At 43.6% G+C, this 26,356-nt stretch overlaps 2 protein-coding genes across 3 annotated transcripts in view; one reads left to right on the top strand and one right to left on the bottom strand.

The window, feature by feature from the left end:
* LOC137570370 (cytochrome P450 2K6-like) overlaps positions 1-9,561 on the top strand; it is a 126,588-nt gene extending 117,027 nt beyond the window's left edge. Inside the window, exon 10 of one of the 2 annotated variants that reach the window (XM_068279029.1) lies at positions 9,230-9,561. In XM_068279029.1, the coding sequence (XP_068135130.1) occupies positions 9,230-9,435 (206 nt within the window). In that variant the 3' untranslated portion in view covers positions 9,436-9,561. Of the gene's footprint in view, positions 1-9,210 lie in introns of both variants that reach the window. The other variant, XM_068279033.1, reaches the window with a different exon arrangement.
* LOC137570371 (cytochrome P450 2K6-like) lies at positions 651-22,781 on the bottom strand. Its single transcript, XM_068279034.1, has 9 exons — positions 22,599-22,781; positions 18,701-18,863; positions 16,964-17,113; positions 14,353-14,513; positions 12,069-12,248; positions 6,189-6,330; positions 4,787-4,971; positions 2,376-2,517; positions 651-855 (listed from the first exon to the last, which is right to left on the bottom strand). Exons 1-9 carry the CDS (start codon positions 22,779-22,781, stop codon positions 677-679), a joined length of 1,485 nt encoding a protein of 494 aa, XP_068135135.1. The 3' UTR covers positions 651-676.
* Positions 22,782-26,356: the final 3,575 nt, after the last annotated feature.

Genomic DNA, 26,356 nt, shown 5'->3' with positions numbered 1-26,356 from the left:
TGTTCAGTGGTGGTCGTCTTTCAGCCTTTCTTACCTTGGCCATGTCTCTGAGTATTGCACACCTTGTGCTTTTGGACACTCCAGTGACGTTGCAGCCCTGAAATATGGCCAAACTGGTGGCAAGTGGCATCTTGGCAGCTGCACGCTTGACTTTTCTCAGTTCATGGGCAGTTATTTTGCGCCTTGGTTTTTCCACACGCTTCTTGCGACCCTGTTGACTATTTTGAATGAAACGCTTGATTGTTCGATGATCACGCTTCAGAAGCTTTGCAATTTTAAGAGTGCTGCATCCATTTGCAAGATATCTCACTATTTTTGACTTTTTTGAGCCTGTCAAGTCCTTATTTTGACCCATTTTGCCAAAGGAAAGGAAGTTGCCTAATAATTATGCACACCTGATATAGGGTGTTGATGTCATTGGACCACACCCCTTCTCATTACAGAGATGCACATCACCTAATATGCTTAATTGGTAGTAGGCTTTCGAGCCTATACAGCTTAGAGTAAGACAACATGCATAAAGAGGATGATGTGGTCAAAATACTCATTTGCCTAATAATTCTGCACTCCCTGTATTATTATAAAATAAGGCAGAAGACAACAATGCTTAAAAATTACAATTACATTCTTAGTTAAAAACCACTTTGAATATTTGTATGCGAATGGATACTTTGAGTCAGCTACGAGAAACTGCACAAATTTCATGTTTTAGTGGATGAGCTGTTAAGCCAACGGCAGGCGTGAGGTCCAGTGTAGCTCCGGGTGGTGGCTGGAAGGTAAAGTTTTGCAGCAATGTTGTAAAAAAGAGGAACAATTCCATTTTAGCCAAGTTCTCTCCAACACAAATTCTCTTACCTTACAGAGACAAAGAAAGTAAAGTATAAAAATAAATGTTGAAATGGAAAAAAATGCATAAACAAGCTGAGGCTGACATTTTCCTAGGTTAATATCACTGTAGTTAATTTTGGGACAGCATCCCCTGGGGTCAGAGGCATAAGAGCAGTGCTGCTCAGATACCCCTTCTCAAAATCCGAATTTCTATCTCTCTCTCTCTCTCTCTCTCTCTCTCTCTCTCTCCGTAAGAGGGGAGCAGCTCCTGTGATCGCATGGGGGTCCCAGACCCAGAGCTGTGGGGGTGCCCAACTACTAACCTACCCTTTCTCCGATACAGGGGACTATACATTAGATCAGTTGTTTTGTGGCTACGCTTGTTATGGGTGTGACGATCATGATAGCCACACTTCTTTTATGACCCTTGTGAGATGGGCCTCAAGGCTGTGAAGAGCACTAAGGGGAGGCAAAGAAAGGGGTGTGAATATTGTAGAGGTCACATTAAAGTTTCACTTGGGGTACCATGAATTGAAGTTACGCCTTGGTTAGTTAACAAACTCTGTATTCAGTGTTCCTTAAAGTGAACCTCCGGACTAAAAATCGACCCAGCAGAGCTAAAAAGGCTTGGTGTTTCTTTAACAGTTTCACAGCATCAGAACTTTGTTTCTCTTATACAAACCTCATTTTTAGCTGCACAGAAGAAAACTGCCTTGTTTTTTTTCCCCTGATGCTGTGCAAAGCATGATGGGATTTCTGATGTTGTTGTTCTCTTTCTGCTGTTTTGGTGCAATTTTTTTTTTTTTACATTTTTAATTTGACATTTGAAGCCTAGCGTGTGCAGCTGGGAGGGATAACCAGGACACAGGATCGTTGGAACTGTGTCTCCTGCTCCTTGTCACCTCCTTTCAACCAAAAATATGGCTGCCCCCATGACAAAGATGGCAGCCCCCATGAATCACAAACATTTGCCTGTTCTTTTAAAACAGGGTGGGTAAGAGATTGTATTACCTATCTATTCTAAATAACATAACTAGTGTAACTTGATGACAGTATGTTTGTTTAGGCTGAAGTTCCCCTTTAAAGTATACCTGACCCAAGACAAGGCTACCTGAGGTTAGCATGGAGGTGTGTTCTTGCTGGAGCCACATACCTCTGGAAATAGTCTGTTCCTCTCCTCGTTCTTCCCAGTCACTGTAATCAATCCTTGAAAAATGTGACTTTTGGCTAAAGCTGAATATTCACACAGGAAGAAGGCGGCTTGTGGCGATGTTCCTACCTATCACCCTCCCATTTCCTCCTCTTCCCCACTCCATTTAATTACTGCTAATAAATACAACTGGCTGGACAGCAATGTGCAGTGAACTAATGGCTGCCGCGCCTTCTGCAGAGACCACTCGCTCACTCGTTCCCCACACATCACTGTTGTTCACTGAGCTACAGTCTATGTCCCTTATTGTTTCCCCCTATTAACTCAGTCTTTCCTTTTTTTGGAAAAAGTTGTATTGGACCCGGAATATGTTTATAGTACTGCTTGAGTTACTCACCAGCAGAAAATGGTAGAAATGCTTCATTCTTTACAAAGTTCCCATCTGAATCCAAGAAGTGCTGAGGGTAAAACTCATCCGGTTTCTCAAAGTATTTTCTGTCTCGAAGGACTGAATGCAGTAATGGGATGATATGAGTCCCCTGTGTAGCATAAACAAAGTAACTTCTTGGAGGAAAGTTTGACCACAGTTATTAGTTGTGAAAACTTGTTCATGGAAAACTGGCACAGATCTATGCTGTAACAACGAAGTATGCAATGAGGCCGATTGATTAAGCCTTGGCATACGATTTTGTAATCTTGGCTGTATTCAGTACAGTAGAAATAAAGAACGTCAGGGACGTAGCAATAGGGGTTGCAGAGGTTGCAACTGCATTGGGGCCCTTGGGCCAGAGGGGCCCCGAAGGGCCTTCCCTCAACTGCTGTATTAGCTCTCTATTGATCCTGTGCTCATAATAATCACTTCTATAGTTACTTTGAATAGTGGTAATCATTAACAAACTGTTCCCCATCCCCTTCTTGCACCTCTGACACTGTAGTTACCATTGGCAGGTTTTGGTGTGCCGTATCAATTGTTATGTTGAGAGTGCTTAGGGGGCTCCATTGTAAAACTTGCATCGGGGCCCACAGCTCCTTAGCTATGCCACTGAAGAAGGTCTTCAGGTAAGTTCACTCCCGAACTTTATTGTCCACATAGATATGTGTCCTGCTGTGTATGGGCTTGATTCACAAAAGCGTGGTAAGTGTTATTACGTCAGTGAAAAGACACTTAGCACATGCAAACTGGCTCTTCACGCGCTAATATGCGGATAAGAGTTTACGCATTTTGCACGCAAACTTTTTTGCGTGCAAAATCAGCTGCTTCATGTGCCAAGTAGCGTCATAAGCAATGACTTCACATGCTAAGGAGACTTAGCACACCAAGTCACAGCTTATCATGCGAACGGAGCATAGCGCGCACCGCGTAACGCCGTAAGCGCGCTAAAATAGCACATGAACAGCAACAGCTTTGCCCCTGGAAACTACTTAGCACCCTAGTTTGCACGTGCAAAGCCTTAACACGTGCTAACTGAGTTAGCACTAGTTAGTGAATCAAGCCCAATGTCTCCCTCGCTGTTTCTGTAGGAAGGAAATGTTTGGTTCCACTGCTAATGTAGGGACATCTGAATGAGATTGATCTTGCAACACCACTTTAAGTACTGTATGTAGAACCAGCAATTTCTGCTTTATTGGAATTAAATGTATCCACTGGCTTCATGGAAGTTTCAGTTGAAGCATCTTTAATCCTTTCTCTTAGAAAATAAATAAAGATCTTGGGCTGTTGGTTCCATAATGCTAAAAGTGAAAAAGAATGTTTTTTAGTGCTTGGTTAACCTCCTTGGCGGTTCAATTTTTCCGCCAAGGAGGCTGCATTGCACTTTTTTTGAATTTTTGTTTTTGTTTCATGTAGCTACCTGAGTGGTAGCTACATAAAACACCACTAGAGGGCGCATGTGTCCCTCTAGTCCGATCGCCGCCGGCAACAAAAGTAAACAGGAGATTGCGTATAGAACGCGATCTCCTGTTTGGCTTCTCCTGTCGCCATGGCTACGATCGGAATGACGTCATGGACGTCAGCCGACGTCCTGACGTCAGACCCATCCGATCCAGCCCTTTGCGCTGCCCGGGACTGATTGGTCCGGGCTGCGCAGGGCTCTGGCCGGGGGGCCGTCTTCCGCAGCTGCGTGCGGACGATCACCGCAGAGCGGCGGCGATCGAGCTGGACGTGCAGCTAGCAAAGTGCTAGTTGCGCGTACAGCACTTTACAAAACAGAAATCGCCCCACCAGGGGCTGAGATATCCTCCGCGGCGGCTTACCCCGAGCTCAGCTCGGGGTTACCGCTAAGGAGGTTAAGGAGGAGCTTGAATGGCTGATGAGGTACAGGTACTGTATTCATTCTTTCTGCTATGTCTTCAGAATAGCCAAATGTGAAACTTTGATCAAAACGGGTAATTCCGGCACAAGCCAGGTCAAGACCACTAGAAATGTTAAATTACTCAGATGTGAATAAGGGCTACAGCCGGTGGCACCCCCTATTTTAATAGCAGCTACAGCAATGGCGCCTGAAGCTACCTATACTGGGGGCACCTATGCCTGGCTAAAAAAACTGGGGGCATCTGTGCAGCCTCCATATACCTCTCATTGTTGTCCTTTTAAGGCTTTACTTTCTTTATGTGTTAAAGAATACTTTGTTAAAGAAGTAAGGACTCTTTATTTTTCAATTATAAGAATAAGGAGTTTGGATTACTAAGTTTCTTACGTGAGATTTGAGATTCACAAGGTTTGAGATATTTGAGAACCTTTTTGGATTCAGATTTAAAGAAATTGTGGTTTCACCCCACCTTTAATATATTACATTAAGCAATACTTACTTTGGGTATTAAAAATCCCTTCAAAGTCACATCTTCATTGGTGCAGTGTGGCGTACCCATTGGTACAAGGTCGACAAACCTTTGAATTTCATGGATGACGGCATTAGTGTAGGGCATATGTTTCTGGTGGGGTAAACAAGGTTCTCCTGAGCCAATGACTTTTTCAATTTCATTCTGAACATTTTCTGTTAGCGAGGCAAAGAAATACAGGCTTTAAAAAGAGAGAATCTCCACTTTACCTTAAGATATATTTAAAGCAAATCTAGTATTGGACATTGACAAGTTATCACCCTGTTGTCTCCAGCTGAAAAAAAAAGGTACAGAGGGGAACATCTTATGGAGAGCTTTGTATGATAGGGTTAGAGGGGAACTTTGGGTGGATTAGCAGAGAGGGGCAGCATCAGAGAAATTGGAGGAATGGTGGATTAGACAGGCAACAGAGTTCAGGAGAGATTGTAGAGGTGTCAGTTTTTTTTTTTTTTCCCGATAGGCTGTAGCGCCATAGAGTAGGATGTTGCAATATTTGAGATTTGAAATAAGGAACACAAACCGATGTATGCTCTTTTAAACTTATAGGCCTTAACTCACAGAGCAAAATATACACAAATGCTGCAGACACCTTCTGGAAAGATACTTAAACCTGAATGCACTTAATTGTGGTAAGATTGCAATGCATAGGGAGCACACTGCAATTCTACTATTTTTATCAATTATAGCGTAGCCAGAGTTGCCTAAGTAGCATGATCAAGGTTACCTAAGTTGCTAGGATAACACAAACTACAACACATGTTGGGCTATCTTCGCCTATTCTCAAACTTATTCTCCCCCCCATTAGACCTCATCTACAGCTGGAGGGCCAAGTTTGCCCATGCCTGCTCTAGAGCAATGAAAATTGCTGGTGACCACTAGTGTTGGGCGAACAGTGTTTGCCACTGTTCGGGTTCTGCAGAACATCACCCTGTTCGGGTGATGATCGAGTTCGGCCGAACACCTGATGGTGTTCGGCCAAACCGTTCGGCCACATGGCCGAACTAAGAGCGCATGGCCGAACGTTCCCCGAACGTTTGGCTAGCGCTGTGATTGGCCGAACGGGTCACGTGGTTCGGACCCGAACGCGCTCTGATTGGCCCGAACTGTCACGTGGTTCGGGTAAATAAATACCCGAACCACGTCATATCTCCGCCATTTGTCTGTGGGTTTAGCTTTGGGTAGGCAGGCAGGGTAGTTCGTGCTCCAGCCATGCTAGCCAGGGTCCCCCCAGTCATTGTGTCGCTGCTGGGAATAGTAGTACACTTCACCGCTGTCCCCGCTCCTGTTTTAGCCACTACTTTAGCTAGATAAGTGGGAGGTTTGAAGTGAGTGACCCATGCCAAGAGGAAATTGCATAAGATGGTAAACTTACTCTGGATTTCAGGGTATTTCATCATTAGCAGAATAGCCCATTGGAGGGTGGCTGAGGTGGTCTCTATTCCAGCAATGAACAAGTCCGCCACAAGAGTTGTCAAGTTTGCATCATGGAAATATAACTCAGGATTTGGCCTCTCCTGCAATTAATACAACACACAATATTTTTGCTATAGAATTGGTATGGTAATTACCAACTTAAGAATCACATTAAAACACAAAAATTACTCTTAATCCAAAAGCGAGTCTGGAAAAATAATTCTCAGTGTTATCTTTGCAATTTAAAGGATATTCCATTCTCTATTGAACTGTGCTTTAAAACTGTACTCCTAGATATTGGCCTACAGGCTGTTCAATATCCTACCAGATTTGGTTGCAATGGACCAGGTGAGGTTTACCAAGGTCCAACAAGCGGCCGATGGAATTAGACGGGTAATCAGTATACTTCATTGGGCTCGACTTGAAGGTCTTCTCTGCTTTTGGCTTTGGATGCAGAGAATGCCTTCAATAGAGTCCACTGGGGATTCCTGAACGAGGTCCTTTTAAAATTTGGAATTACTGAGAGGTTCCACCAGGCAGTAATGGCCCTTTATAAATCAACCTCAGCCAAGGTAAATGTGTCAGGGTTCCCATCAAAACCAATTCGCTATCACCAATGGCACACGCCAAGGCTGTCCACTCTCTCCCTTAATCTTTGTCCTATTGATGGAAACTCTGGCTGAGAGGATACGCTTTAATACATGTATCAAAGGTAAAAATATAGCTTCTTCTAACCCTAAAAAAAAAAGATCTACCAATAAAACTGATATTGAAAATATACCAAGTGTGCCTATATTAACCATCCTAAGAGCAAAGATGCCTTGAAGTGCTTGCAAATACATCCTATCACGCTTGGTATAAGACAGATACACAAGAGTCTAGATAAATTGTAGTCAAAACGTAAGCTTGGGTCATACACGAGTAATCAAATAGCTACGGTGCAATGGGCTGAGACAAAGGCTAGATCGTTTAACAGGCTAGGATCATACACGGGTGGTCAGATGGTTGAGGTACAGATAGGCTGAGACAAAAACTAGGTCGTTTAACAGGATAAGATCATACACGGGTGGTCAGATGGCTGCAGTACAATAGTATGAGACAAAAGTTGTGGTCAAGGAGTAGCAAAAGTTATACACAGTATATCAGGAACATAACAAAGCTAGTCTAAAGGATAGATATATATATATATATATAGCAAACACTGCATATATATCTATCAGAGCAACTAAGCTATGTATACCAGTACAATATAATCACAAAATGACAAAGTGCCCAGCACCAGCGGGCACTTGAAGGCTATCACGGACAAGGACTGAATGAGAAGCAGGGATTTAATATCCAAGAGCCCGCCCAAAGCCGTCCCCCAGCAATCAATCATGGTGTCAGCTGACAGTGTGTCAGCTGACACTAAACCCTATGACGTTTCAATGTGTAGGACGGGCGTCCGCCGGCAGACGCCCACCTACTGATGTCAGCAGGGACTCCCCTAGCATCATGATTGCTATGGATGCTGGGGGGGGGGGAGGAAGCGCGTCATCCTGAAGAGGAAGTGCCAGGACACAAGAGCAAGGGAGCAGAGGACGGAACATCGCGGGATCCAGCAGGTGAGTTCCTTGCACATCCATTACTGTTCAAATCAGTTTCTTCCTATGTGGGTGGAGCCTTATTCACACCATACAAGTAAGCCTGGTAGGATTGGCAAAGGACAGGCAAAGGTGGTCAGGCGACAGATTAGGGTAGGGTGGAAGCAGACGGAGTTGGGAATTACAAATTAACTACTTACCGCACCAAGTGCAGTATAATCACAGCCTGGGAAAACGTAAATTGAGGTCACAGGGCCATGAATACACATCCTCAGCGTTAATAGGGAGATGAATGAATGGGAACGCAATGAACGCTGGCATCTATTAGATGCCTGCATCATTGTATCTTCTTGGAGTTACAGTGCCACGCATTACTTCCAATTCACGTACTTACTTACGTCAATGAGAAATGATGAGTAAAACTACATCGAAAGACATTTTATTAAATAAAAATACCAACACTTGCCATCTAAAATTAACTATTTCCCTCCCACACTCTCCCATAGTACCCAAACATTTTTTTTATTTTTTGTATAGGAAAAAAATGACATTAAAAAAATACATAAATCGTTACCTTAGGGTCTGAACTTTTTTAATAGGCATGTCAAGAGGGTATATTACTGTTATTTTTTTATTTTTTATTTATGGACTTGTAATTAGTGATGGACGTAAAAACTGAAAAAAATGAACCTTTACATAAAATATTGGTGCCATACTTTGTACTAGGGAAAAATTTTAAACGTTGCAATAACTGGGAAAAGATGGGCAAATAAAATGTTTGGGTTTTATCCACAGTAGAACTTTTTATTTTAAAACTATAATGGCCAAAAACGGAGAAATATTTTTTTGGGTGTGCATGGATGGAGGGCCCTGTAAGTGTGTGGGCATCTATTCCGGCTCATTTGTATAAAAATATGGGGGGTAAGGGTAGTATGGGCCTATAGAAGGTGAGGGGGAGGGGTGTGTGAGGAGGGTAAATAAGGATTTTGGAGGTTTTTTTGAGGTTGTGCTGGAATGGATGCGCTCATACAGAGATAAAATATATGTTATGCATAGAGGTACACTTAATGTCTGTGTGAGTATGAAGAGTCAAAGTAAATAAGGTGGTAAGAACATACAAGTGTTGCTGATTGGTAGTGTAGCTTTAAATTATATATTAATTTGATAGGGATATAGAAAGTATAATGGATGGTACATAACCTAGTGGGAGTAATCTCCCTAATAGGAAGAACTCCCAATGAGTGATTATATAGATACACGGAAGGAGTGAGGGTGTGCAGTGTATAGGCTAGCACATTAGTGCACATGCAAATTGTTTATATAATGTGAAAATTATGTGGATTGATATAGGTTAGGCATAAGATTTTAGATTGATATTTTTTAATAACAGACATGCAGTGTGATTCTATTTTGATAGTATGGCTTCTGATAATCTGTAAGGGTGATGTCCTTCTGATGGCGGAACTACAGACTGCGGAGGGGAGGCGGGTTAACGATGACGCGGGTGGAGAGAGGATGTACTTATATTACGTCAGATGCACCAGACTCCGTGCCCCTGATGAGTCACTTGTGACGAAATCGATTGGGCGGAGTCTGATGCGGAAGCAGCAACAGCGTTCCTGAGCAGCGGTGAGGCGGGCACGGACGGTACACATCCCCAACCGAGCGCGCAGCGGAGGTGGAGTGGAACCATACGGAAGCCCGGAGCCTGCCAACCTGGCCGTCAGTACAGGGGAGAGCCCGTTGAATAAATTACTCTAGGCGTACTTACTATCGAGGAGCATGTGAGTGAATCAGTATTTTAACAATAAACTTTTTAAAGCGATATTGCACTATATGGAGCTTTTTTATTGAGGTTTGGTGACAAAAACAAAAGGGAAGTAGAAGGCTATCTGGAGGAATGAAACTCTGATACTTGTTGCCTGAGAGGTGGGGGACGACCCGGGAACGGTCCCAAGGCTCATTTAGACCACTCAGTTGATCTAGACTTGCGGTGAGTGGCACACAAAGGGTGTTGGTGGTGGCCTATCCCTATATGAAGAATAGCAGGCATATAACTCTGGATATATTGATTGATGAAGACCAGCCTCTTATTTGGACTTTTATGATTGATTTTTAAATATTTTAATGTCATTCTATTGCCTATATTATTAATGTATTAATGATGTTTTGACCCACTGTGAGCGCTGCCTCTTAAAGAGACACTGAAGCGAAAAAAAAATTATGATATTATGATTTGTATGTGTAGTACAGCTAAGAAATAAAACATTAAGATCAGATACATCAGTCTAATTGTTTCCAGTACAGGAAGAGTTGAGAAACTCCAGTTGTTATCTCTATGCAAAAAAGCTATTAAGCTCACCGACTAAGTTAGTCGTGGAGAGGGCTGTTATCTGACTTTTATTATCTCAACTGTAATTGAACTGTTTACTTTTCCTCTGCCAGAGGAGAGTTCATTACTTCACAGACTGCTCTGAAAGACTCATTTTGAATGCTGAGTGTTGTGTAATCTGCACATATTATAGTATGATGCAATGTTAGAAAAAACACTATATACCTGAAAATAAAAGTATGAGAATATTTTCTTTGCTGCTAATCTTCTAGTAATTATTCATAGTACACAACCAATTCATTATATCATATTTTTTTTTTCGCTTCAGTGTCTCTTTAAAGAGACTCTGTAACATTCAAAAGATCCCCTGGGGGGTACTCACCTCGGGTGGGGGAAGCCTCCGGATCCTAATGAGGCTCCCCACGCCGTCCTCTGTCCCACGGGGGTCTCTCCGCAGCCCTCCGAACAGCCGGCGACTGTGCCGACTGTCATTTCAATATTTACCTTTGCTGGCTCCAGCGGGGGCGCTGTGGCGGCTTTCCATTCCGAACTACACGGAAATACCCGATCTCATTCGGGTCCGCTCTACTGCGCAGGCGCAGGAAACTTGCGCCTGCGCAGTAGAGCGGACCCGACGGCGATCGGGTATTTCCGTGTAGTTCGGAGCCGACAGCCGTCAGAGCGCCTGCGCAGGAGCCAGGAAGGTAAATAATGACGTCACCGCTGCCCGGACTCCACGGAGGGCTGCAGCGAGACCCCTGACGGATGGAGGACGGCGTGGGAAGCCTCATTAGGATCCGGAGGCTTCCCCCACCCGAGGTGAGTACCCCCCAGGGGATCTTTTTATGTTACAGTTCCTCTTTAAGTTTGTATTTCTTTTATGTGGAGGAGGCGAACCGGTGTTTTAGAACATATGTTGTGTGGACACTGAGGTGTCATCACGTGTGCTGAGAGCGCAGACCTCTTGTGGATGATATTCTACAAATGCCTAGCGATTTTTGGAGCATTTTGGTGTAGCGTTTTTTATATTTTGTTACAGTAGAGCTGTAACTGAACAGCTTCTGTAACGAAAATGCTTGGAAAACCGCTCTGATCTAGCACTTTTCAGGGAAAGTTTCCTCATTCCTATACTTAACATAGAGGCTGAATCACCTCAGAAAACCACAAAAATGCTGCAGGACCCGAGTTTGCGTTTGGGGAAAAAACAAATCGCTCTGGTGTGCTCCATCCCGTTGAAATACATTAGCCAATCGCTTTTCAAAGCGCACACATTTTTAACAACGCTCAGAACCACTCTTTGCGTGCACCAGCCCATATTCTGAGTAATTTTTTTTTTCGTTTTTGTTTGCTTGTGGCTTAAAAGGCATTTTATTGTTAAGCTGTGAAAATATCACCAAGGAGAAAACATAAGTGAATTGAATAAAGGCCATAGGCCCATATGCAATTCACTTTTTCTCCTGAGTTTTCTCCTAGGTGATATTTTTACAACTTGCCATAAAATGTTTTTTAAGCCACCAGCAAGCAAGAAATTACTAAAAATAAATTTGATAGTACATTTTCACCAACTTTTGGCTATTTTTTCAATTGTAAAATGCTGAAAATTTAGTTTATAGAGAAGATGAAAATTATCTCCTAGGAGATAACTCAGGTGAAAAAATTAATTGCATATGGGCCATAGTGTGTATCAAGAAGACAGCAAACTGTTACCTCATCTGCCACTTATTTATCGAACACATGTGGGAGGCGGGGCTTTTTTGGGGGTGAGTCTTTATTTGCGACAGGGCTTTGCTTGGGGCGGGGCTTTATCCAAGGGCATGGCGCCCCCAGGACCAATTGCACTCCAGGCAATGGCCTGAAATGCCTTTTCCTAAAAGCAGCCTTTATCATAACAAACAGTTAGATTACATAAACAATACAAGTCTACCTCTTTCTGTTTGACAAGGAAAATATCAATTAAATTCCTCTGATGATCATTAACATCCAGCTGATTTCTCTGTTTGGTGAATGTTTCTCTAATAAAGTCATGCAACTCTCTGGCATTTGCAGAAATGTCTTTGTGACTTCCAGGCAGCCATTGAAGAAGAGATGGAAAAGCACTGTACAGCTGAAAGAGAAACATGAGCCTGTTTCATTATATGGTAACCTGGACTTTATCATCTGCCAGCCAAATCTGCACGTAGAAAATGCATTTTACAATAAAAACAGAAATTTGCAGTACAAAGAAATCTTAATTACTGAGGTGTTGTGAGTAGGGATGGCCTTGATTAGGAGAACTCATGGAGAAGCATGTGATCAGTTTGATCAGCTGATAGATTTGCAAGGTTCTGATTTGCTGTGAGGACTTCTTGGTTTAACACATGATCAGGACCAGCAAATCAGAACCTTACAAATCTATCAGCTGATCAAACTGATTACAAGCTTCTCCATGAGTTATCCAAAGCAGGGCCATCCCTAGTTGTGAGCAGGGCCGGAATTTACCATAAGGCACTGTAGTGCCTGATGATGGAAAGGCGGCTACCGTAGTGCCTCTATCCCTCCATCCCTATGCATAGTACTGATGTAAATGAGAGGTTACTCACCCAGCTCTTGGCATTCCACTTATGAGATCTCCCTTCAGTCATAGACATCTCCAGATACTTAATATTGAGATTCCTCTAGGTACATAATAATTGGGGACACCTCTAGCTACTCAATATCAAAGGTACTTCTAGCTGCCTAATACTAAGGGGCTCCTGTAGCTACCTATGATGGGCAAGGCAATTAAGGGAGAAATGACACTTCGGACAGCCAACACAATTGCAGCGCAGTCTGGTGGGGCTTTTTAGGTCCATGAAGGGTGAAATCTAGGGTGCCAGGACATATGTGCCTATAGGCTGCTGTGAGGTAAATCTGGGCCTGGTTGTGTGCATTTTCTGGCTTACTGTGTGAATTGTTTATATAGCAGTTTATTGGCTTGTAATCTGTGAGTTCCTCATGCCTGAATTTAGGCTGGTTCATATGGGCATTAAATGATGGGCACAGCGCTCATCAATTAAGCACTGTCCGATACCATCATTTACCAGAGTTTTAAAATAATTTCCCTTATACATTTTTTTTTTAATACCATATATACTCAAGTATAAGCCGACCAGAGTATAAGCCGACCCCTCAACTTTTGCCTTAAAAAAACTGGAAAGAATGTTTGACCCGAGTATAAGCTGAGGTGGCAAAAGCCCCAACCACAACATCACTCAAAGCCATGGCCGGCCACAGCCATATATTAGAAAAGCAGCATAAATTCAGCAGGTTGCAATAATAAGCCAGGATTTAGGACTACAATGGAGATGTACATGCAAAGAACTCCTGTTGTAAAGTTAAAGCTGGCATAAAGATAAAGCAAGGAATGCAGATCCACATAGTCATGCATCTAAATCTTGATATAGGAATGCAAGGATTCTCACCACTCAGTAGACACTGTCCAAAGCTACAACTCGAGATTAAGTTAGCTGGGACCTCCCATGGAAATGTCAAGCATGTGGTCTCCCTCAGATGATGCACCACTGTGCATATAGTGGTGGTTACTCAAAAAGTAGTGACTCGAGTATAAGCAGAAACCCCCACTTTTGGGCCACTTTTTTGGCCCAAAATTAGACTTATACTCGAACATAGGCAGTAGTTATTTTTTTTAAAAAACTTTTATTTTTGGCACATTTGGCACATTTCCACTATTGACGCTAAGACCTGGTACCCTATTGAAGCACTTTTCTGAGCCTTTTCTGAGTGGTTGTGATTTGAAAAGCTCTTGCTAATATAATGTTGTGTGTTTGATCCCACTTGAGGGATGTGATTTTATAAAAAAAAAAAAACATAGCATTGCATTAGCATTAGCTTTACAAATCACAAACACTTAGAACTATGCTGCTAGTGGGTCCCAGGGCAAATGATCAAATATCAATTCCCAGTTTAGTCTGCCTTGGGCTTCTTGCACCTACCTAAAGCTGGCACGAAATTACGTGTGGATTACACAAAATCAGTTTAATTTCGAAATTGTAATTACATGTGGCCGTAAATGCAAAATGTTACATACAATTTTGCAACTTTTTCTAATCGTAATTAGCAGATTATACTCATTACTGTTGATAGTGCTGACAATGATGAATGCCTGAATATCCAGAAGCTTTTTTTTCTCAATAGTTTTCCTTTAGAATACAGCAATAAAATTAGCTCACCATTCCCATAGGGGTGCCAGTAAGTCTGAAAGTCCCGTTGGCCAATACCATAAGCCTGTGAAGTTTTGGATCATTGTAGTCAAAGCGATGGTCAAGCAATATGGACACAATGATATTGGCCACAGCTGCATTGATGATTTTCTTGTTTTCAAATGGATTTCCTACAATCAAAGGCAAACATCTGTAAGAATTATTAAAGTGGACCTAAAATCTTGCACAGGACAGAAGGAAAACCTACTCCCCCGACCTGTCTGAAATCAGTCGGTCATCAAATGCGCATCTAACTTCCCTCTAGGCTAGTGATGTGTCTCTACATAACTTGGACCTAAACTGCATCTTGAAGGACGGAGTTTCAGTTCCAATGGTCAACAGTCCTTGTAGAACTAGTATGTGTGTACAAGCCTAGTTTAAGCTAGTCACACAAGGCTCGCTTATAAGCCAATATGCTTGTCTGATCTATCACTCTCCAAACCATGACAAACAGATCGCCCATGAGACAGATCTCTCTTTGATTGAATTGAAATTGGGGGACAGTGACTAGAGGGTTTGTCATGACAGTCAACACAGTATCACCACCATTACTGCCACACACCTGATTGTGCACTTTCCACCGAGATTTTTCAGCATGTTCGATCAATGATTTCAACTGATTTTGGCTCAAATGTTGCAATCTTTGATTTTCCTCCAATTCGGAAAAATCTAATTGGTTGGTCATTTGGCCCGCAAAATCATTGGATGAGGGGCCACCTTTAGATGCACCATATACACACCAGTCTCCTAGACAACTAAAGACATAAACCCTACATGTTTCACCTCCAATTTGAGAGCTCTATCAAGTGTGAAATGTGTATTAAGACAAGTGGCTCCACGCTCCATGTATAATTTAAAAATCAAGATAAACATTCCATTTAAATAGTTTAGTTTAGAATGGCTTCTATCCAAAAGCTAATGGGAAGGAGACAGAAAAGAAAAGCCCTCTTCCTTTAGTATTGAAAATTGATAGAAATTCCAGAAGACATTTTTTTTATGTTCTTTTTCAGCTCATTATTCACAAAAAAAGACACTAGATATGTGAGTGTTCCCGTATCAAATCAAAGTCAATATAACAGCAACTCACATGAAAACCCCGCCTATTCTGCATCTAATGGCATACCTTACAGCATTTTTAACCACTTCCCACCCGTGGGATGAGTAACTATATCCCTAAAAATGTAATTTAAGCTCCCAGGGACGTAGACACTAATCTCTTCCTCTTTATGAGTGCCATGCGGCAATGCATAGGTTGGTGAATGGGAACATGTGTTCCCAAAGCCAATCAAAATGTCTATTGATTTAAAGTTCATTGGTGCAATGAGTAACAGTGTGATGATTCAATGTACACAATACAAACTGTCACTTCCTGCCAGTGTACAATGCTGTGATTCAGCATTCTAAGTAAACAGGAGACTGTGCGGGGACATCTAGACAAAATATTGCTAAATAAATTGTCCATACCTGTAATATGCTCATTAACCTCTTCTGCCCCCTCCCTCGCCCCAATATAACACCCTTGTAAAAAAAAAGCCAAAGTCACAGAATTTAAAAGACAATGCATACACTGTTACCTTAGGGACTTCGCTTTTTAAATCTGCTTGAATAACAGTAATACATGAGGCTGTATTATTATTTTTGCAAATAAGTACGAGAAAACAAAAATCATAAAATGAAAAAAATAAAATATTGTCACCATGCATTGCAATAGGGACACAAATTAAATGTTTTAATAACCAAGACAAATTGGCAAATAAAATGTGTGGGATTTATCTACAGTAGCATGTTTTATTTTAAAATTATAATGGCTGAAAAATGAAAAATAAGGATTTTTTTCCGTTTTTTTTCCTATTCATCTTAAATGCATACCAAATAAAATAATTCTTAGCAAAAAGTACCACCTCTCCCCCCCCCTCCCCCCCTCATGTATAGATCATTTGGATGTGATACAGTAAGTAGTGATAAAGTTACTGTCAAAAGTATGGAAGCAGCGCTGAAATGCGAAAAGAGCTCTGCATTTTAAGGGAAGAAACCCTTAGTGGTGAAGGCAGAGAGAGATGGCCATGGCAACTGGCCTGGATTTGTACATTTTACCGCCCAAGGCCCACAATAACAAGCTGACCCGAGACTGACAGCATTCTAAATACCACCACCACCACCGCAAATAGCAGAGATTAGATTTTAGGTCCCTCTGAGGACAGTTAATGACGTGATGGCAGGGATTAGTTTGTAAACTTCTGCGCGAGTGGCTCATTCGGTGAGTGACAGCTCAGAGAACACTGTAAGTTTCTGTTCATTGCCCCTTCATTGTCCCTTCGTTGCCCCTTCATCCCCCGAGTGTCAGATCCGGCTGTTGGTAGCCGCTGACCACTATGTGAAGACTCTATGTAGCAGGACAAATGTAACTACTGCCACCCTCCTGCCCATAGCCTGCCCCTTGCTTTCCGGTTGTCATAGATCATGGCCTTTGTGGCCTTGCCAGAAATCCGTCCTTGCATGACAAGGAGATGTTACACATAAACATCCAATATGAATCCATGATCCTACAGTGGAAGTTTAAATGTCAAATTACAGTACTAACCTTTGTAGACTTTGAATGCTTTTACCAGATTTTTGCCTTCTTCAATAATTCTATCTTCTAATATTCTCTTTCCCACCCCTAAGTCTTTAAAGGCAGTCATAGTGAAACGCCTCATAGCTTTCCAGTTATCGCCATTGGAAAAAGCGAGACCTAAAGAAAAAATACATGCATTATTTTTGTGTATTACCTTTTAACAATCTTTTCCTTCTTGGAAACAAAGGCATTGCAAGTGATACTGATTTACATGGATGGGTTAGAACATGTCACTACAAGTCTGTTATTATTTTAGAAGAGTAGTTTGATATGCCTAAACCTCCTCCTCCTTATTCTGCCTCGTAATTTTGAAATTTGTGCAGAATTTCACTTTATCCTTAAAAATTCCGCCATTTTACATTAACCTCCCTGCCGTTCTGATTCCGCGGGAGGTTTCTTTTTTCTAATTTTTTTTTTTAGCATGTAGCTAGCCTAGCGCTAGGTACATGCTTCCCCCCTCCCTTCGCTATCCCACCCACCCCTCCGATCCCCACCGGCGCAAAATCCCAACAGGAATTCCTGTTCTGAACGGGATTTCCTGTATGGGCTTCCCCCGTCGCCATGGCGACGATCGGACTGACGTCATTGACGTCATTGACGTCATGACGTCAGAGGGAGTACCGATCCACCCCATAGCGCAGCCTGGCGGTGATTGGCCAAGCTGCGCAAGGGGTCTGCAGGGGGGGAGCGGTGCGGCGGGTAGCGGCGAATCGGCGGCGGCGATCAAATAATACACGCAGCTAGCAAAGTGCTAGCTGCGTGTATAAAAAAAATTATGCTAACCTGAGGAATCCTCCGCGGTGGCTTACCCCGAGCTCAGCTCGGGATAACCGGCAAGGAGATTAATAGTAGAGGATAGTAAGAACATGTGCAATAAAATGTTTTAAAAAGACCTTTTTAACCGATTGACGGGCTCACATTGATCAGGCGATCAGGAGGCGGTAACTAAAGGGGAAAAAAAGAGTTTTACTTGCCTGTGCCCACGCCATCCTTGGACGATCCTCTGGTGCCCTGCAGTGGCTAAGTTTGGTTTTCAGTGACTGGCCAGTCACCGAGCCACTGCACCTGCGTTGCCCTGGCCGTGCATGTCCTTGCGTGCATGTGCAGGATGGCGATAATGGCGATGGCGACGTGAATGAGGGACACAGTGGCTTAACAACTGGCCAGTTCCCGAAAGAGAAACTTAGCTGCTGCAGGGCACCAGAGGATTGTTCCAGAATGCCTCGGGCACTGGGTGGCTGCAGGGGCTGGTCAAAGCTCCAGGTAAGTGAAACTTTTTTTTTAAGTTAAGGTGCCTTGTGCCTGCACCGGTACTCAACAATCCTTTAGTCCCCCACCGCGGCTCAGTTTAACTTTCGCCGACTTGTAAGTCGACGGCCACTGCGCCTGCGCAGCCCTATCCATGTGCATCCTTGTTTTCCCTCCCTTCGCCAGGAGGCACAATAGAGATTTTGTCATACTGTGTCTGTGCAGGACAATCCTGACGGTGGGAGGAAATATGGGGTTGAGCGCGGCCAGGGCCACGCAGGCGCAATGGCCGGTGACTGAAGAAAGCAAAACCAAGCAAAACTGAGCCCTGGCAGAGGATCGTTGAGTACAAGGGTAGCTGCAGGGGTCTGGCAGAAGCACAAGGTAAGTGATTTTTTTTTTTAATCATTACTGGTTTCCTGTACGGTAACCATCAAAAAAGTCCCATGCACCTACCATATCCTTTGGTCAAATCCATAAAAGCTCTCACATTTGGTCTGTCTCTAAATTCCTCAGCATGATTGACAAGAGCCTTTTTCACAGTCTCATAGCCACACAGGACAACCATCTCCTGGGTCCCAAGCTGTAGGCTGTATATTGGACCATATGCATCAGCAAGCTGCAAAATAAACAAACATGATGATGATTTATGGAAAGCCACCCAGACATATATGCTGAAAGGTAAAGTAAAGCAAAGTGAAAGTCGTTGACTTTTTAAGCTATGCAGCCGTCAAAGAATCAGTGCGGATGTCAAATTCTGCTAACAAGGAATCTGTACAAGTGTCCTAAAGCCCCATGCCCAGAATTTGTTTCATCTAGATAATCTTTTCCACCTTTAACAGTTTAACAGTCCAAACCCACCCCTACCGCCACCAACTTCCCAAAATAACCTCATACTTATTTACCAGGTAATAGCAACAAATTACCAGGTTCACTTCCTGCTCTAAACATTATCTCTGTGCCTTAGGTCATGCTCCTTTTCTTTGTCTTACACTGGAGAGAACATGAGTGGAAGACATAGTCCTTCATTCACCACCTTAAGGCTCGTACTTACCTCGCAATTCTTTGCGAGATTCTTCCGTCGACCAACTCTTTTTTGAGTGATCATTTCCGCAAGGTGAGTACGAGTGTGCAGTCAGGCAAATGAGGCTTAGCAACATGTGGTGATAATGACCGTCGCAGCAAATCGAATCTTTAAGATCCCCGATTGCTCCTGCACAAAGTGCCGCAATCGTTTGAACTCTCAATCGCGCCAGTTGTGTGCCGTCATGTGACGTCACATATTCCTGCAGGCACTGAAGATGGATTGGGGGACCTCGTTCATCAGGAGGTGTGACAACTCGGAAATCGGAAAACATAAATCAGTAATCTGAATTGTCGGAAATAGGAATGTCCACGGAATCGAAAAATCTACATTTCCAACCGTCCCTTCTTGTCACACACTTTTGCTTGATGGCAAAGCAGTTAACATTCTGATAAACAAAGTTGTGATTTGGGAATACATTAGCACCACTTATGTACATTTTATGAGTTTTGACAGCAATGTGTGGGTGGATTTATTATTCTATCTATAATGCACAGTTTTTCAATGCCAGATGCAGTAAAAGATGGTCAAATCAAGCACCCTGATGAAGGTCCACGTGACTAAAAATGCATTGGTGGGAGTGACCAGTGCACGCTAATGCTCAGATGCCACCACCGGATTCCCCATGTTCTGCACAAGTGTTGAATGCCTTCTCGCTCAAGTGCTTCGCGTATTCAGATTCTGGAAGGTTTAAAGTTATCTGCTAGCCAATAGGGATGGTCGGAAATGCCAATGTCCGATTCCACGGTAAATCCGCATTCTGCCATTGGCAATTACCGATTCCGATTTCCGCTACCTATTTCCGCATTCCGATGCGGAATTTCCGCTGGAAAACGTGGAAATTCCACCGGACTTTGACATCGATATTCTCAAAAACTATAAGGTCTTTTTGAAAACTTTTTTTACATCTTGTTCACAAGATTCTGTTTAATTAACCAAAACCTGAAAATTTGGTGTTTCTAGGACTTACGGCGGCTTTGCTGTTGACCGCTAAAGTCTGCAGATTTTTACTGTAATGTAAAATGCAGAAAACGGCAGATGTTTACATTACAGTAAACATCTGCCGTTTTTAGCTGTTAATAGCAAAGCCCCCCTAAGTCCTAGAAACACCAAATTTTCAGGGTTTATTAATCTGAATCGTGTGAACAAGATGCAAAAAAGTTTTCAAAAAGACCTTATAGTGTTTGAGAAAATCTATGTTAAAGTCAGCAGAAATTTCCGCGATTTCTGGCGGAAATCCGCCTACTGCACTTGCATTACTGATTTCTGCATTCCGATGTGGAAATGCAATTTCCGATCGGAATTTCGGAAGTTGTATTTCCGCGGAATCCAAACTGAGAGAAAGGTGAAATGAGGGACAGTTGAATCAAAATCACAGATTCATAAACAAGTGAGATAGTTATTTAGAATGCTAAAGTAAACATTGAGTCCTGTTTGCCTTCTATTGAGCAAGATTATTATCCTCACTTTAAAGGTTTTCTATTGCTCCACATACCTTAACAATCTCGTCATTCAAACATTCTGCACTACAGCCATTGTGACCGAGTGTCAAAGTCTATGTTGCTCCCAGATTGCAACACTTAAAGTGGCCATACATCTGTAGACTTGGTGGTCGATAAGATTTGGTGCTGCCAAGAGCATGCCTGATCAGCCATGCAACCAATTTCAGTCCGAAATTGGTCGCATGTATTGATTGGACATGCTGGAGAATCTCGGCAGTCTAGTGCGCAGTAGAAACGGCGTGTGCGATAACTGCAAACGACGAACACGACAGAAACCCCAGGTCGCTGTCCCCCCTAATTTTTTATGTAAAATATAAAAATAAAGAATTGATTTTTGATTTTATGCCTGCCAGTTACTGTTTAAGCATTGTCATCCCTATCAGGCAGCAAGCAGAGGCCTAGCAGAACTGAAGTTTTGGCAACTTCCGTGTAAGCGCAGGGTCTTAAATTAGCAGTTCCGAGCTGCTGCAGGATTAATACTGGAAAGCAATGTTGCTCAAATCCAATTTTTGGGTGAATCCGGATAGCTGTTATCCGGATTTCACCCTGTTAATGGCAATCCCCTGTGCAGGCTGGGCGGGGGGGAGGGGGGGGGGTGTCAATCTCACCTCTCTGATGTCTTCTTCGGTCCGTCCCTCGGCACCTCCCGCGTTGCGTTCCACTCGCGTCACCTGAGTACAAACACTTACTCCTTCAACCCGGAAGGAGGAAGTGTTTGTAATCACGTGACCGCCGTGTGGAACACATCGTGGGAGGCGCCAAGGGATAAACCAAAGAAGACGTCAGAGAGATAAGATTGAACCTTCCTCCCCCCCCCCCCCCCCGCCCAGCCTGCACAGGTGATTGCCATTAACAGGGTGAAATCCAGATAACAACTATCTGGATTCACCCAAAGTTCAGATTTGAGCATCTCTGCTGGAAAGTACTGCTGAGTACACCTGGTGTTGGTCAGTGAAAGGCCAAGGTAGTCTAAGTCCAATATACCACCCACAGGTAAAACACAGAATTAAAGTCTTCCATGACAGCCTCAGGAGTGTCTCCTACTGTTGAGCCAAAATCCTAAAGTACTTTAAAGTGAACCCAAATTAAAAATACAAGATTTCAGAAATAACATGTATTTTCTAACTTATAATAATAAATAGCAGCCTGCATGATGACAAATATAAAATATTTTACATTTATTGGAGGAACCCCTCCCTTCCTTTCATATTGCCGGGGCAGAATCCTGCAGACTTGTGGAGGAGATAAAAGACAAAAACAAAACACAGGCTGCTACTGATGATGTCACAGGGGAGGTGATCTCAGCTTGTTTGAGATTTCACAGACGACACCCCTGTGAGGGAGGGTAGCTGATGACAAACACACCCATGATCTAAAACCTCCTACTAAGCTCAGAAGTAATGGCTGCCACCTGTATAACCCTAGTTATGAAAAGAGAAGGGTGAAAAGCATGCACTGAAATGCTCATAGGCTTGAAGGAGTGTTTATTTATCTTTGTATGTGTCAGAGTGGTGCAACTAAATATTTTGAATTTAAAAAATGTTTGGTTTGGGTTCGCTTTAAATGTCCAATGCTGCCAGCAGGTAAGACAGGGAGTTGCAGGATTCCTAACAGACACAACCTGTCATACCACACATGAATTTTGTGGAATTTTTCTTGCCAGTCTTTAAATAAGACCCTTCATGTTACTTCATAGAAGGGGGCTGTCAGCTTCTTTCAATTCCAAGAGTTTTCTATCAACTACACAGCTAAATGATCAGCACTTTACCTTGTGCAATGTCAGGTAAGGTCTCTTCACATCTAGCATGTGCATATTCCCAATGATCGGCCAGCGTGGTGGTCCAGGAGGATAGTTTGGATGGACTTTTCTCTTCCTTCCATATAAAACAATAGCCATTAAAACACAGGTCACGATGGAGAGGACAGTGGTGACCAGATCAGTAAAACACATGCCTGTGGGTAAAGCTAGAGAAGTAAATGGAAGATAGAACAATTATATAAGCATATTACACAAAGAAATTTGGGACAGGTTAGTGGAAACAAAGTTGGATGACTTGAAGACTTGAAATATGTTATCATTTTAGAAGCTTGCAACATTATAGTTTTTGTCATATTATTTCGTTTGTATGTACAGATGTTGCATTATCAAAGATATTTATTGTTTCTATGAGTAAAAGGGTGTTTATGCAGAGGGATTGGTTAGGGTTAGGCACCACCCGGGATGCGGTTAGTTTTTTGCAGCCCCGGGGTGGGGGCTTTGCTGTTGGTGGTTAGAGTTAGGTACCACCAGGGGGTGGTTAGGGTTAGGTACCACCAGGGGGGTTAGGGTTAGACACCTCTTAGGGGAGTGGTTAGTTTTAGGCACCGCCAGGGAAGAGTTCTGTGTGAGAGTAGGGTTGGGTTAAGAACTAGCTGGCAGCGGGGGACCGGAGGAGCCATGAGTGACTGCGAGGGCACAGGATGGCTGCAGGGGGCTGGTAGATGCCCCAGGTAACTCATGGGTTTGTTTTGAGTTAAGGTTCCCTTTAAAGCAGACACAAAAACTGTCAATTTCAACAAGCATAAATGTATTGATATACTCTCCAAAGTGTTGCTAGCAACACTTTGTGGAGTATATAAATACATTTATGCTTCTTGAAATTGACAGTTTTTGTGTCTGCTTTAAGGAGGTAAGTCCACCACTGCCTTCCAAGCATTTTTAACTATTTTAGCCTTTTTATACTTCTGGAGCCTCTGTTTAAATCACAGAACACGTGTATCCACCACAGGTGGAGGGGTATACCCCCTTTCTTCCAATCTACAGAGAGTTACCATGGAGGATGTCGGCGGGGCAGCAGCGCGTAATTACCGCAAGGCTGCCATCTGCAGTGAAGACGATCTGGCGGCTGGGACACTGAAGAGCCGGGATTCTGGATGGGATGGCTGGGACCCTCAGATGACCACAGCTGCAGCTGGGACCCTCAGATGACCACAGCTGCAGCTGGGACCCTTGGATGACCACAGCTGGGACCCTCGGATGACCCTCGGATGGCAGCAGTCAGGCGGAGGAGGATAGGATCGCAGCGGCAGGATCCGGCAGAGCCGGGACAAGGTCCTCCAGCACCCAAGGCTGAGACACCAAAGTGCGCCCCCCCATCCCTGCCACCCCAGTCGTCACACACTTATTGCTATTAGACTAAGAGGCGCCACAGGGCCCACAACCTCCCCAACACCTTAATCTCTAGTTATCTGGCTTGCAGTCACTGCCATGTATCCCCTTTTCTTATTTCTTTCTGCTTCAAACACAATTAGGAATGATAGCTGAATGAATTCTGCGCCCCCTCCTACACTGTGCCCTGAGGCTGGAGCCTCTCCAGCCTATGCCTCGGCCCGGCCCTGGGATCCGGTAAGTATGTTTTGGGGCTCAAATACCGTATCTTTAGAATATAAGATGCACCCACTTTTTCCCCCTAGTTTTGGGGAAGAAAATGTGCGTCTTATATTCCGAAAAATATGGTACTATTTTTCCCCAAATTTCACATTACAATTTCGTATCGTAATTGCTAATTTTGATGCAGAATTACGTCTGTGAAAAATTGTGCTAATTTAAGTTGCAGAATAATTCTGTATGTCAACTCACTGCCCATACAACTCAAGGGGGCTGTTCTCACAGTACTGCATTGTAGCTGATTACGTTATTCTCGCTGCATGCAGGCTTTGCATTTGTATTCACACTACAAGAGCTTTTTAAGCGCTAGAGATTTTAAAAGCTCTTGCTAATGCAATGCTATGGGAACTTTTTGCAAAATCACATCATTTCAGTGTGAACTCACACATAAGATAACACTAACAAGAACATTTAAAATAAAATAGAGCTTAGAAAAGCTCTTGTAATGGGAAGGGTCCGGAAAAGTGTATATCCAGTCTCCATTGCAGGTCACACTTATTATAAAGCATTATAACACACGTGTAATGCATCTAACCACTGTGAACCTAGCCTATCACATTGATCGCTGTGCAGTGTGGTGCATCACAGTGCAGGGGGGAGGGGGGTACATGCAATGCATTAACAGTGGGACATGTGTGTTTATCAGATAAGTGAGGCATACTTTTATTGTACTGTGTGTCTCACTGTATGGTTGCCCCGCAGCGGCAACATGCGGCAACGTTTTTGGACCATTGAGGTGCGATTGTTAGGTATGCTCATTCGGATTCCGTAGCACATAAGTTATCCCCCCCCCCCTTCCTTTTATGCCCACCAAGCTTATTGCTCCCCATCTTTATTTTTTTCATACATATTTTTTTTTAATTATTATTATTAAATATGTCTATTTTTTTATACCTCCCTCCCCCCGCCAGCCAATCAGCACGATCGGCTGTCATAGGCTTCAGCCTATGAAAGCGGACCCCAGTACAGCGCTGCCATAGATCGCAGCACTGTACATACTAAATAGACAGTGGTTTCACCGGGACTGGATTTACATCACAGGAGCCTATAGGCACAGATGTCCTGGCACCCTAGACCTCGCCTCCCATGAATCTACAAACCCCTGCCGAACCGCACCACAAGTGTGCTGGCTGGCCCAGCTGTCACTTCTCCATTACTTCCCATGCCTGTCATAGGTAGCTACAGGTACCCCTTAGCATTAGGAAGCCAGAAGTACCTCTCATTTATGCTCTGCTCAGGACTCTGCATAGGGAATGAGGGAGGAAGGCACTAGGGGATAAGAGTAAGCCGCCTTTCCATCATCAGGCGCCTATAGGCATGTGCCTACAGTGCCTTATGGTAAATTTGGCCCTGGGTTTAACCATTTAACAGTCTCCTGGGGAGACTGATAGCGGAGCAGAGCTCCGTCATTCATGCGGAGATGCGCGCGATCTCCTGCAATCCCCACCCCTAGCACTTCGTGCAGAGAAGCGCGTGATCTCCTGCAATCCCCACCCCTAGCACGTGATGCCAATTGGTGTGGAGTGGTCCTGGAGCTACCGCACTGCTCATGCCAATAAGCGTGGAGCAGTCATTAGTCAGTTAGAAACCGCCACCTGCTGTAGCACATGCATTTGCATGCTCCCGCGTGTACTGTAAACAATTGTTGCTAGCTAAAAACAAAAATCATTCAGTAGAGTTAGGGGGAAAAAAAAGTATTAACCCTCCTGGCGGTCTAATGTTTTCCACCTGGAGGCAACGCAGCAGTTGTTTTTTTTTTTTTTTTAAATCATGTAGCGAGCCGAAGGCTCGCTTCATGATAGCCGCTGCTCAGCGGCATCCCCCTGCCCGCTTCGATCAGGAAATCCCGTTCAAAGAACGGGATTTCCTGGAGGGCTTCCCCCGTCGCCATGGCGACGGGGCGGGATGATGTCACTGACGTCAGCGACGTCTTTGGGAGTCCCGATCCACCCCTCAGCGCTGCCTGGCACTGATTGGCGATCGGTGTGCTGACGCAGCTAGCAAAGTGCTAGCTGCATTCAGCAAAAAAAAAATTGAGCAAATCGGCCCAGTAGGGCCTGAGAAAACCTCCTGCGCGGCTTACCCCGAACTACATTCGG

This window comes from Hyperolius riggenbachi, chromosome 4 (genome assembly GCF_040937935.1).
Source record: "Hyperolius riggenbachi isolate aHypRig1 chromosome 4, aHypRig1.pri, whole genome shotgun sequence".
NCBI classification, from domain to species: domain Eukaryota; kingdom Metazoa; phylum Chordata; class Amphibia; order Anura; family Hyperoliidae; genus Hyperolius; species Hyperolius riggenbachi.
Note: the sequence above shows the minus strand (reverse complement) of the source record. Positions and strands in the feature narration are given on the sequence as shown.

What these genes read in the sequence shown, in the direction of transcription:
- LOC137570371 (XM_068279034.1), bottom strand. Translation starts at nt 22,781, where the DNA reads ATGTGTTTTACTGATCTGGTCACCACTGTCCTCTCCATCGTGACCTGT. An exon ending in GAAATACCCTGAAATCCAGA is followed by an intron (nt 4,972 to 6,188) that starts GTAAGTTTACCA and finishes CCTCGCTAACAG; the next exon opens with AAAATGTTCAGAATGAAATT. An exon ending in AGGGATTTTTAATACCCAAA is followed by an intron (nt 2,518 to 4,786) that starts GTAAGTATTGCT and finishes TATGCTACACAG; the next exon opens with GGGACTCATATCATCCCATT.